Source organism: Netta rufina, assembly GCF_964035555.1.
Source record: "Netta rufina genome assembly, chromosome: 5".
Classification (NCBI taxonomy): domain Eukaryota; kingdom Metazoa; phylum Chordata; class Aves; order Anseriformes; family Anatidae; genus Netta; species Netta rufina.
The window spans coordinates 41,291,110-41,304,555 of NC_140128.1; the positions used below are offsets into that span (position 1 = coordinate 41,291,110).

General features: G+C 45.0%; 1 protein-coding gene across 1 annotated transcript; it reads left to right on the forward strand.

The window, feature by feature from the left end:
• Positions 1-643: 643 nt before the first annotated feature.
• On the forward strand, positions 644-2,282 carry NKX2-8 (NK2 homeobox 8; the record flags this gene model as incomplete). The annotated part of the gene is made up of 2 exons (XM_084286889.1): positions 644-809; positions 1,738-2,282. The coding sequence occupies 2 exons, from the start codon at positions 644-646 to the stop codon at positions 2,280-2,282; spliced, it is 711 nt and encodes a 236-aa protein (XP_084143015.1).
• Positions 2,283-13,446: the final 11,164 nt, after the last annotated feature.

A 13,446-nucleotide genomic window follows, 5' to 3' on the forward strand; every position in this document is an offset into this window, starting at 1 on the left:
AAATAAAACAAATAACAACTTAAATTCCTTCCAGGTTTAAAGAGAGGGAAAGCGGGGGGAGAGGAATAAAGAGGGAGAAGCAGGGAGGAGGCTCTCGGCAGGCTCTGCGGATGTCCTGGGAGGATTCACTTTGTCTGCGGATAGAAGGGACGCTGGTGGCTTTGGTGGCGGATGGAGGGGGGTGGTTGTTGGTCATCCACATGCCACCCAAGATGTTATTCACTGCTAACAATTACCATTATCTGTCCCCACTTTTGGCTAATCAGACAGAATATGTAATGATGAAGCCTGTTTCCTGCTGTCTTTGGGAGGTAACGGGTTATTCTCTCATGGGGGTGGCGGGAGGGGGGGTTACACCTACTCCCATTAGGGCTTTAGCACTTGACTAATTCAGGTACTTAGCATCCTATAGACAGGGACGGTTTGAAAGCAGGCAGTGTTTGCAGTGGGGAGGACTGTTTATATAAACAGGACACCTCTGTAAACGACACTAATATTTGGGGTTAGGTGGCGATGGAAGGGAAGGTCCTCTTGAGCCCGGAGATTCCCCAGTAACTGGGCGCAGTCCTTTCCTCTCAGTTTTTAAGGGAGGGGGTTTGGAGCTTTGGGAAGATATTTTTTGGGGGTGTGGGCACAACCTACCATGGCCACATCTGGCAGGATCAGTTTTACAGTGAGGAGCATTTTGGATTTACCAGAGCAGGATGCACATAGCATAAAGCAAGCCTCCGACCACCACCACTCAGCGGAGAACTACGCCGGCTCGTCGTACGGAGGGTGGATAGAAACAGACAGAAATCATTATCCCTGTGAGTATGAAACGGACAGGAGTTCGCCATCTCCATGCAGCTCTCTTTTATTTGTTCCCCCGTTCCTTTGGGGAAGATGCGAAGAAGTGAATTGCCAGCGTGCGTAGCCTACAGGATCGGGGGAATCCAGGCTGGGAATTTTATAGAATATTGCTGAATTGCAACAATGAAACAGCAGGAACATCCCAGCCACGAGCTTAAGAGAGAAAAGATATTCTCCCCTAGGTCTGTGCATGTTCCCGGCTGTGGCAGAAAGCTAAACCTCAGGCTGTGTCCGCCCGTCTCTCTGCATTTACCGTTTAAGCTCGCTTCTCGGATTCCTTTTTTTTCCTTTTTTTTTTTTTTTTTTTTTTTTTCCTGTTTCACTGTTGCAAGAAACCCTGCCTTGTTGCGCTGGAGGGCTTTCAGGTCATCCCACGTACCCTAGAGGAAAGCACACGCCCAGTGCCTCACCTCTCCGGGCCGCCACGGAGCGCGCCCTGGGCGCGACCGCGTCCTTCCACGCGTTTCCCACCGCGGAGGAGAGCAGCCTCCGGCTCAAGCCCCCGGCTAGGCGGCACGTTTCCCTTATACCCCCCCCTACAAATCGTGCCGCAGCAGTACAGCGCTTCATACAGGCGTGTGGTAAGGGGAGAGCCCGTCCGCTGGCCGGACGGAGGATCCCCACCGGGCTTAGTTACACGTGGAGCAGCCGGAGAAAAGCGGCGGTACACCGACTTGGCGGCCCGAGCCCCCGCGTTAGCCCCGGGCCAGCTCCCGCCAGCCCCTCGGCCGTGCGGGGCTGCGCGCAGGGGTAGTGGGTTCATCCCGCTCGGGGGGTTAGCCCCGACCTCTTCCCTGCCACCGGGATTAGCCCGGCCGGGGCTGTCCCTGCGGGGGGCGAGGCGGCCTCGGGGACCCCCTGTCTCTAACTCCTCGCTGTCCCCAGCCTCCGACGAGAGCGGCCCGGAGCTGAGCCTGCCCGACTCCACCCAAAGGCCGCTCCCCGCCCGCGGCTCGGAGGCCGAGAAGAAAAAGAAGCGGCGGGTGCTCTTCTCCAAGGCGCAGACGCTGGAGCTGGAGCGGCGGTTCCGGCAGCAGCGCTACCTCTCGGCACCGGAGCGGGAGCAGCTGGCCCGCCTGCTCAGCCTCACGCCCACCCAGGTGAAGATCTGGTTCCAAAACCATCGCTACAAGATGAAGCGGGCGCGCAGCGAGGGGCCCGGCAGCCCTCCGCCGCCGCGCCCGCCCGCCCTGTTGCGCCGGCTGCTGGTGCCGGTGCCGGTGCTGGTGCGGGACGGGGAGCCGTGCCGGGGCTGCCCCGCCAGCCCCCCGCCGCCCGCCGCCCGCCCCAAGCTGGGCTGCGCCCTGGCGGGCTGCAGCGCCCAGGCCGCCCTCTCCGTCCAGGGCTACCAAGCCTGCCCGCCCGCCCTGGGCGTCTTCCCCGCGTACCAGCACTTAGCGCACCCCGCCGTCGTCTCCTGGAGCTGGTGACAGCGGCGCCTCGCCCTCCGGGCCGGACTCATCCCGGGGGCGCCTGGGCTGCCCGCTCCTCCGCCGGCTCGCCCGGGGGCACGGGGCCCGGGCACGGCTTTTGTAAAACCTCCGCTCCCCCTGTTTCTTTCTGAGAGGGTTCCCTGATTAAAAAATAATAATAATGATCCTAGCGACCTAGTTTATTTGCAGATAGTTTATTCTTCCGGTGACTAATAAAATGGTTTGGGGCGATTTTTCTTTATTTTTTTTTCCCGGCGGAGAAGTGTATTTTTGACGATTAGGGCTTTCGTTTTGGATTACCTCTTGCGCCGTAAAAGCTTCTCTTGCCAGCGGAATTTCACCCACTATTCCTTCTATTTTACCCACATAAGCCAACAAAGGGAGAAAAAAAAACTGGGGCGAGCACCCTACGGTACTGCAGGTGCCGTTTGCGATGCGGGCCCGGGGCCGCTGGCTCCGGCAGAGCAGCAGCTGCTTGCTGTCTTTTTCAGAGCCTCTAAGGCCAGGAGTAAGCAATTTTTCCCGTTGGTGCGCATCTGTTGCAAATCGGCTGGGGAAGGATGGCCAAGAGAAAACAGTGAAGACTTTTAACGGCCTGAGAGTTGTGTTTTGAGACGCTTGGACGAACTATTGATTTTATTATTTGGGGAAAAAAATAGTCATATAATAGTCCTGCTAACTGTGAATGGGGAAAACCCCTCAAAAATAAAAATAAAAATAAAAATAGAAAAAACAGGTCTCCTTCAATTATGGACTAGACTCACAGCATCCACCCCTCTGGCGGGAGCCGCAGACCAAGAACCCGGAGGGAGTATCTGCGGGTGAAGACCCCGCGGGGACTGATGCTCGTCGAGGAAATGTCGAGAAGCGGGACCCGCAGAAGCTTTTGTTGTTGTTGTTGTTTTGGTTTGGTTTGTTTTTCCCGGGAGACAGCAACTTCCCAGATTTGCCCCTGGGATGTGCCGTGCAGTGACCGCATCCCGGGCAGCTCCCGCAGGCAGGGATGAGAGGTGCTTCGCGGGGATGCTTCGTGGCTCCTAACCCTGCTTCCCCACGGCCGCATCCCTTCCGTGGGGTCCTGCCGCGACTCGGAGTCGCCCCTGACCCCGTGCCGGAGGATGAGACCCAGCTGCAGGATGGAACCGCGGGGTCCTCCCATCCAAATCCCCTCCCAGCACCGTCCCACCGCCACGCTCGGCCGGGGGACCAGGTGCCAAGGGGGATGCAGGCCGGGCCGCGCTTCGGACACGGGGGAATACAGCCTCCGTGTCACCTGTTTTTTTTTTTTTTTTTTTATTGTTGTTGTTGTCTTTCCCCTCTTCCTTTTATTTTTCCTCCTGCCATCCGAAATCTTTTTTATCTTTTTCCCTTTTTTTTTTTTTTTTTTTTTTTTGGTCTCAGCTGCTGGCCACCTTGTCTCCCATATGGATGGGGTTATCTTAGAAGAATCTCCCAGAGAATCGCTCCTTAAACCTTCTTTTGTCTTGGGAGTTGAAAAGAGCATTGTTGTGCTTGAAAAGGACCTAGACAAAATCCGCACTGTTTCAATTCAGGACTGTTTAATCAGTCCCTAGTGACAATTTTATGGGTTTTAGGCGGTACAATAGTATCTTTTAAAACCTTGTGGCCTTCATGAAAACAAAGGGTTTGAATTTTATGGGCTTACAACTCCAATTAGAACAGTGCCAATGTGTATGGGAGATTATCAAATTTGTATCATAAAACCCCTTTATAATAAATGATTGCTGGAAGCTAGGGGGAGGGGGGTGGCGGGGAGGATGGGGATGAAGGGACCCGGACTTCAAGCTCCGGACTTTGTCGCATGTAGTTTTAAAAGTGCACATGCTGCTCTTCATTTTAACTCTTTGAGACCCAGCTATGCAGCAGGAGCAGTCGTGGAAATACCGTGACTTCTTCATTAGAAAAGGAAACAAAGACAGCAGGAGAAGCCCTCTCCTCCCCAGCCCGAATCTACCCTCCATCAGCTTGCCGAGGGCTTGGCCGCATCTCAGCCAAGAGGCGCTGGGGTCTTTCCAGGCTCCTTGGCTATCTGGGCTGCTCTCCTGCCCTGGAGACCACACGTGGCCCTAGGAAGCTTCTGTGAAATAGGAGGTCTTTATTACATTACATTACTGCTTTCACCAGTTACTGGCTGTATAGGCAATGGCAGGGGGTATTACGGTGACCCTTTCTCTCCTCTTGCCCTCCCAGCCCCAGGCTGCATGGACTCCCACTAAGGACCTGCTACAATGTCCCTGATGTGGGGTTCTTGAAGCAAAACAAGCAGGTTCTGGGCATTGCCTTTTACCAAACCCGGGGGGTGGGAAAGGTGCAGTACCTGATCACTAGCAAAAGGCAAAGCCCTTTCAGGCTGACGGACAGTAAGCACAGCATAGGTGTAGGAGGACAATAAAGTCAGGCTTAAGTACTGAGACAAGCAGCTCCCTGAATTGGTACCTCCGGGTAGAAGGAAGAATGTATTAAATAAGAAGTCAACTCAATAGACGATGGAAATTTAAAGTAAAAAATCTTGAGAAGAAGACTGAGCGGGACTGAAAATATTGTGGTTTTGTTTGTTTGTTTGTTTGTTTGTTGTGTGTGTGTGTTTTTGTTTTTTTTCCTAATAGAAACAAATGGATCCATCTACATTTCAAGTGTATTAGCTAGGAAAATTGATTTGCTAACCTAAACAGTGTTTAAGCTGTATCTAGGAGATAGACTTGACAAATGTTACTGGTAAGGAATTTGAGGCAAAAAACTTATTGTCTTTCAGTGTATTTTCTGTAACTTTGTTTTGGTTTAGTTTTTAATAAGAAAGGAAATCATGGTTGTGTTTCTTTTTGTGTTTTTGTTGTTTGTTTTGTGTGTGTGGGTGATTTTATTTTATATTTTATTTTATTTTATTTTATTTTATTTTATTTTATTTTATTTTATTTTATTTTATTTTATTTTATTTCTGTAAGGGGTGAATGCACACACAATCTATACCTTTTCCCCTTTTCTTTTGCCCCATCCATTTTCACTGTTACTTTCACCCTGCAAACAGGACTGTGATTTCACTGTAACTAATGAATAAACATGTTATGATCAAGACCTGAATGCCATCCTCAGCTAATGAAAAGCATTGCTAACATCTTCAAACATCTTCCTGGGTGCTTTATTCTTATTCAGTAAATAAATAGACTTTGCAAAAGCCCAGCCCCGTTTCAGTGGGAGCCCCTGGGCACATGTTTGTTAACTCAGAACCAAGGCATCTATCACTAGACTTTGTTTCCAGGAAATGGACAATAGGTCAGGAAGAGCATATGATCCAGTTTCTATGTTATAATTTATGAGCCATTTGTGTCCCTGCCAATGCATGTCCATCATTAGTCCCTGGATATATACATAACACATTTTAAAAATTACAACAAAAAGAAACCGTAACCTCCCAAGCAGAACACTGTTGAGCACCAAAATAAATTTATTTTCTTTACCACTGACTTATGAAAGGCTCCTGGCAGCCTTGCATTATGTATGTCTAGGTTAATAACCCATCAGACTGTACTGTTAACTAAGTGCAAGTCAGATCTGCGAAAACTCTTTGGGCTTTTCAGCCCCTCCTGCCTCAAAGTGCTGCACTGCCAGGAACAGCCTTCCACCCCCTGGTCAGGGTCCAGCCAGAGCTGGAGTGAACAGTGTCCCCATTTTGCTTTCAGTAACTAGTGGTGCCCAGCACTTTTGGTGGAGCATCACAGGCCTGGCTTTTTCTATTTTCAGTGCCCTTCACAAACCACAGGTCTTTAATGAGGTTATTACTCATTACTCTTTTACTGGACTCAAATGACTGGTAACTGCTGCTTCTGGAGAAGATGTGAATGGCTAGGATACAAGGAATCCCAGTCTCTGAGGACTACTAATGGCACCCATCCCTTTAATCAAAAGCCTAGGTAGTGTATTTTCCTTTTTCCCAGTTGGTGCTTCCAACCCATGAGTACCAGTCCAGTCCTATATGTATTGACCTATCAATATGTTATTGATAGTGCACTCCTCCCAGAACTCCTGCCTTGACCAATGAATAGGAAAACAAAAACTTCCTTCGTTCTACCTACCTGACATAAAAAAAAAAAAAAAAAAAAAAAAAAAAAGAGGAAGTGTCAAGTGCCACCAACATCAGCAGTGACTGAAGGATGCCAATCACCTCACATAGGAGGCTTCCGGCTCACATTATTTGAAAGGGAACTTCCTATGAGAAAGGGGGCAACAGATGCAGACATCAGAGAAGTTGCTTTATGCTCTTCAAGCATAAAGTTGTTCTCGGGTATCAAGTAAGAGTACAGTAGCTCAGAGCAGCAACAGCATGCATTATTAGCACGATCAAAAGTCACTTACACATCTACAAGACTTAACAGAGATAAGAGATTTTTGCCTGTCACTAAGCACAGCTTACTTAGCTAGCAGATCAGGATTATTGTCCATTATATTTAGACTTACAATTGCATTCTAAACAGAGAAGGCAATAAGCTCTTCAGAGTGAGGATGGTGGCAGTAGTATCAGTTTTCATCCTATATTCTCCAGTCCTCTTCTATTTAAAAGAGATTGTGAAGTATGTCGGAACTGTGTGCTCTGAAGTCAGGTTTCCCAAGCAAAAATTGGGATACCTCTCCGTACAGCATTGCTTCCTTGTCTTGCTTCCTTTACATTCAGGACCAATGTGAAGAATGAGTCCATTTCAGACACTCATTCACAGGTCTCAGACTGTCTTTCTGAGCAAAAGGAGACCAAACTATTTAGAGACAATTACACGTTAGTTACTCCTCCATCAGCCTTTGCTCCATCTAATGTTTATACCTGGGAGTTAGATAACCTCTCCGTAATCTGACCGAGTTTGGATCTGGATGAGAAATATTTTAAAAGAGAAAAGGAACAGACACAATAAGAAAAAGGAAATAGAAAAGTCATCAGCAAAAGAGCAAAAACTCCTCACTAATTCTGAAGTCCAAAGGGTGCATTTCAGTGGGACCATCCCAGAGTTTTTCATGTTGCTTTTAAGAAGCAGCCAAATTTCTCAGGGGCATCCAACATGGAAAACAGCACTGAAATGATTTCCCAAAATGATCTACCAAAAATGATTTCCTGCCATCACCAAAAGGCATAACATGCCATCACCAAAAGGCAACAGACAGGAGGCAACAGAGGAATCAGACTTTGTTTGCTGGGAATGTAGTTTTCCTGCTAGTTCCTGATTTCCTTGTTGTGGGTGGATGAGAGATTTGGTACTAAGTGAATGGTTTTATGATATTCAGCATGGTAGCAATTTTACTAAATCATAAACATAACCACTAAAAATATGTAGAAAAAGATCAATCTGGAGAGAAAATATATTTTTATTATTATTATTATTTTTTAATAAACTAGACTGATTTATGTAGTTACGTATGAACTTGAGTACATTGGTGTTATGTTAGGGTGTTTGTATGTCTCCCGCCATACACATTATAGGTATTTAGGTAAATAATATATTTTTTAAGCTGCAATAAAAAGGCAACTGATGAAGTAAATGTACTACTGATATTTTTCCATATCTGCAGTTTTTCATGAAACCTGTATAGATTTTATTATTTTATTTTATTTTATTTGTTTTGTTTTGTTTTGTTTTCCCAACAGCTACTGCCTTTCTACAGCTGTTTTTCAGGTTTGTATCCTGTCTTGGATATCTCCCATACTTAACCTACATGCTCAAGATTTTCTAGTATGTAAAAAAGACAAAGTAAACTTCCCTGAAGGTCTGCAGCCCAGTATGGAAAGGTGCCCAATAGCTAATGCCATGCTTGTCTGGAAGCCGTTGATTTGCTTCTTTCTGTTGTTTGTGTGCATTCACATTGAGCTCCTAATTGGACACATCTGCTCTCTGCAAAATAAAGTATCATTCGTGATGATTGCTTTGCCATCACACTTCAGAAAATGCATCTGCTGCTGCTAGCTGGGCACCAGTTGGGAATCCTCCTCATGTCTTCCATTTCTCTATTGCTTTCAGAGAGCATCATATTATCAAATGTCTTTTTGTGCTATTTGAATAAGTTATGAGGTGGACACGTCTGTTTTTACTCAGCTTTTTACTTCACTTTCCTTACACTGGCCTCAGGAGGCTGTGACAATGTTATTGTTTGAGTCCATAGTGCTGAAGTTCTCTCTTCACCACTGCAATTACTTTCTGTGTGTTCAGTTAACCTGTCTTATACAGAAGGTTGGGATACTGTGAATATTCTTCCCTTGCTCTTTTTTTTTTTTTTTTTTTTTTTTTAATTCCAGTAATTTAGTACTCCATTTTTGTCACTCATGTCAAATACAACAATCTTGAGGAACTAATTTTATGTCTGAGTAATCTTCAGATCCAGTTACTCAACTAACTTTCACAATACCAATGTGCATGTTTCTGATTAACATTTGCTTACTCAAATTTGGCTATTGAAAATTAACTTCATCTATGCTTCAAAGTAATCTAGCAGTTTATTATGGTTTTCTGATTTGAGTACTTTTGTTTTAAACATTTCTTTGGCAACAGAGTGTTGAAATTTTGGTGCACAGAAATTTCAAGCCACCACAGGAATTCTGTTTTGGTGTAGATGTTTTAAGAAAGATATTGAAGTACTCAAAAGCTGTCATGCGAGAGCCACGGGAAAGGTAGTGGCTTGACAGTCACCCTATGGAGTGAAGGCTGGGGAGAGCCTGTCTATTCTAGCTCATGAAAGAGCCTAAAGAAGCAACCTAAGCTAATGCAGTGACTTAGCAAACATAAATTAGGTCACAAAAGACCCTTCAGGTTAGCATCCAAAGCTTAATGAAGTCTAACACAACATCTAAACAAATCACAGAGGTTGGTCTTTTATTGAGAATTAATTCCAGGGATCCCCCTTGAGATGACAGTGTTTGATCATAACAATCCATTTTGGCCTTAAAATCTACATGTTTAAGTTTGCTGCCCTGGTGGACTGGTGGACATGGTGGACTGAGCTGGTGCCTTGTTATCAACTCATGCAAATTATTACCACCCTTGGGCTGCTTTAATTTTAGCTAGTCATGGAAGAGATATTCATGTACAGAAAAGTAGCTGAATTTGGGGTGGATGAAGCTGTGAAGGTGGTGTCTCTATGTCTCTTTCTAGCAGCATGTGCCTACTGGTTTGCAGAAATCCTGGGCAGTGGTGCTGCCAAAAGGTCAAATCTCTGCTCATCTCACCAGCATTTTTCCCATCTGATTTGGCAGCATAAAGATCAGCCAGGCTGCCTTATGTCTCCTGGTCACTGTCCCTCTGGCACTGACTGCACAGAAAATGGGGGCTGCTTGGGACATCTTCAGGCTAGGTTCCCAAGGGCACCTTATAACAGGAAAAGAGCTGAAAAATCAGGAGGCAGAGGAAATATATGTGTGAGTTTCTGTTGCTTTTTCTCTCCTTCTCTTGCTCTCTCTCTCCACCATCAGGCTATGCCTACTATAGAATCAGGCCAGTAGCTGCTCCTAACAGCCTCACTTTGCATTTTTTGCTATTGTCACCGCACCAGCCAATCATGTAAAAAATGATATATTGACTTCACAGGTGCTTCTGTTTTGAACATGATTAAATAACTTTTTATTGTCATCTTCAAAGCATTTTTATGGTCATTTACTGAGTGAAAGGGGCTCTGATTTTGTGAGCATCTGCCAGAATATGTTTGATCCTGTCATCATTTCTTCAGAAAATCACGCGCCTGTAGCTAGAGTGCAAGATACGGTAAGTGCATGAATTGTCCATTGCACTCTGCACTTACAACACTGCCTTCATTGTCAATGATAACAACAGCAGGGGAGAGATCTTGGAAGTTAAGCTACCTGCTGTTTTCTCCTTGATGTTTGAGCTCTTGGATGCTGTATGAATCTCAGAGATGCAAAGAGCAGCTTCTATGTTGATGCCCTATTTTATTGGTTATTTAAACGTGGTATGTTGTTTGTAATTAGAGCTGACTGGAAAGGAGGGTTTCCATTTTGCAGGAGATGCCAGGTGTTTTGCTCTGTATCAGCACAGCAAAACCACAGCACTTATGGAAACCTGGGCCGTGCATTTCTGCTGCTCTGCAGACCTCTGGTGGGCACCCCATTTTAAGTTTGCATGGGGACCTCAGAAACAGAACAGAATTCACATGTACCTCTCAAATGTCACAATCCTGCTGAATCAGCACTTTCCTGCGGGGGGGGGGGGGGGGGGGGGGGGGGGGGAAAAAACAGCCAGAGCACTCCCTGTCAGCATTATCTATCTATGCAACAGCCTTCATTGACCTCCATCTGGGTTTACAGTCCCTGCGCACATCAAAATAGAAGTACTTCTTGCTAGCTGAGTTAGGCTAGTAATATTGCATGGATGAAGCAAACAGAGTTACAAGTAGCACATCTTTGTTTAAATTTAGCAGTAACCAGCTGGCCACATTCTGTAGGAAGCAGGAAGGGAGGATTCATAGGGAGGGATTTGATGGAAAATCAAGCAGAGGCTATAAAAACATTTCTCTAAAATGGCAGGATAATGAAAAAGGGATGCCAAGCAAAGCGTTTGCTGATCATCTGTGTGTCACACTTATAACCTACTCCAGCTAGCTCAGCCCACAGTACAGAGGGAACGTGCAGGTGTTTGGAAGGATCACTTCCCACACATGATATTTTCTGCAGGATTCTTTTCTGCAGACATAATTATTTGTTATTTCATTACCACCCTCTGAGACGGGCTGTTAAAGTGCAAGGTGAAAAAGGCAAAAAGTGGGAAAGAAGAGTATGAGGGTGTCAGCATTAATGAAAGCAACCAAAACGAGGCTAATCCACAGCAGAGGCTTGACTCTCAGAGGAAACCTGTGGACTAACTGTTTACTTCTTTCCATCCCTTCCATATCACTGTGTCCATCAGCACTGCAACACCTGTTTCTAGCTCTACCATCTCTGTTACTTTTGATGCTGTCACAACTGCCTTCTCCACCTTTGAAGCCATCGTCTCCCTCCTCACAAAATTATCAATGAAGACATGAAGTTCATATTAAGTCATTTCTCATGGAACAATTTGAAAGACAGACCTGAAAGACAAAAGAGATAGTTAACAATAATGGCTCTCGATATCACAACAAAATAGCTTCTCATATCAGGAAAGTAAAATTGTTTGATTTCAGGAATTCTATGATTTGGTTGGGAATGTCAAAGGAAGGAGACTGCAGGAGATATCTAACAAGCCCATGAAGATCTCTAATGGTGGAATATTTCTGCCTATATTAAGGTGTTTATCTGCGTGAATCTATGCCACATTTTCAGCACCATAACACACAAGAATCAAGAATCAGTGAGTCCGATCTCAAAAATCATGCGGTCAATGTAAAGAATATTTTTTTTGTTTCTTTGTTGGTTTTATTTTTGCTTCACAGTTTCTTTTTGAAGAAAAATAATTTAGTTAAATTTTAAATGAGCTTTGTTTTATTTTTCCCTTTCAAAAGTGAATGTTGAGCTCAGTAAGAACTAAAATTGCATGTATTTGTACATGCTGTCACTTTAAAAGTTGACTTCAAGAACCAGGACGTTGAAATAATTACATTGGCAGTCCTGTCAAAATCACGAGAGTAGATTAATTCTGCATTTTCAAAAGCAAGACAACCCTGTTGTAAAATAGTTTGTCACTTGTGTGGTTACATTTCACTGGTTGTGCAAGGCTGGGAAGGCTCCTGGCTGTCAGGTTTCTGTCTACTCAGTATTATCACAAAGAGGTTCAGTAAATTCAGGTGGAATCTGTCATAGTAAGAGCTGAGTGGTAAATGAACTGTGGGAAGAGAAATACCTTGCTGAAATACTTCTGGAATTTATTTTTTGTTTCTTCTTTTCTTCTAATGGAGAAAGAGTGGATCAATACTTAAAAGCACTGTGTTACCAATTTGGTATTTCTGCACTTATTAACACACACCACTAAACAAACAAAGAAACAATCTGTATTTGTCAGCACAGAGTTGAAAGACACCTGAATGCCATTAAGAGAAACTGGCCCATAAAGTCATAAATAAAGGGATCCGGAAACATTTTGAAGTGCTAAAGGGCTTGCTGCTTGTTGGATGCACAGTGACTGAAAGCTGAGATCAGAGGGACCTCCAGATTCAATGTGCAGCATTCACAGTGAGTCCACTTGAGAACCGGTTATGAGAAATGGGTCCCTTGAAGACTGTTTGCTTACTATCACAGGAGGAAAGGGTCCGTGCCAGCAGGGAGGGTTGTCTTTGTCTCCTAGGCAGAAATCAGCTAGCAAAGCTGGAGTCTGGTGCTGCAAGATAGAGGCTGGCTTGGAAGTGGGGAAGCAGGGGAAAGTTTGCTGAATGTTTCTAGGATTGTTCTCTGCTTCATACGTCCCATCTATTTGTTTTCATTCAGTTCCAAGGGTATTGACCCACTGGGTCTTTTCAAACAACCTCCATGAAGCTGCAGGCAACTGTGCACTAAACGTGGAAAGATGTGCAGGACTACTGCTATGCACCTTTCACGTGCCAAAAGTCACATGGTGTTCTCCAAACTGTTTAGCACTTAGCACCTTAAGACACTTTGCACGTTTTAGTAAGTGCTAGACTTCTTATATTAACAGGTTGCCTAACTGCAACAGAACAGAAGATCAAGGGGCAATAAAAAGCAAATGAAATAGAGGAGAACATGCACATGAGATGTGAGAGATTAAAAAAGTAATACTGTGAGATGGATCCAAGTATATCTGACAGCATTCTTGCCATACTGCACAGAGCTGGGCTGGGAAAGACCAGACTTTCTCTATACATTGTTCAAAGCGTCTGTGTACAGCAGATCAGTCATGTGCCAGACTGTGCAGATCAATCATGTGCCAGACTGTGTAAGTAGGAAGTGTGGGCTGCATTAGCTATTTAATGTTTGGCCAAGGTTAATTCGCTGTACACTGTGGATTTGTGAATCCATTGTTCTAGTCTACGGAGACATCAGACTAAGGTATATGCAAAGAATGGATGCAGACAAGCTTGGTTTCAGGTTGTTAAAAGGAAAAACAAAGCAAAACAAAACAAAACAAAACAAAACAGTCAATTTTAGCTAGAAATATCAAGAACTGCCTTAAAGGAGCTTCTGTTTACCTAAGACAGATCAGTTTGAGCCTCAGCTTGAATATCATTG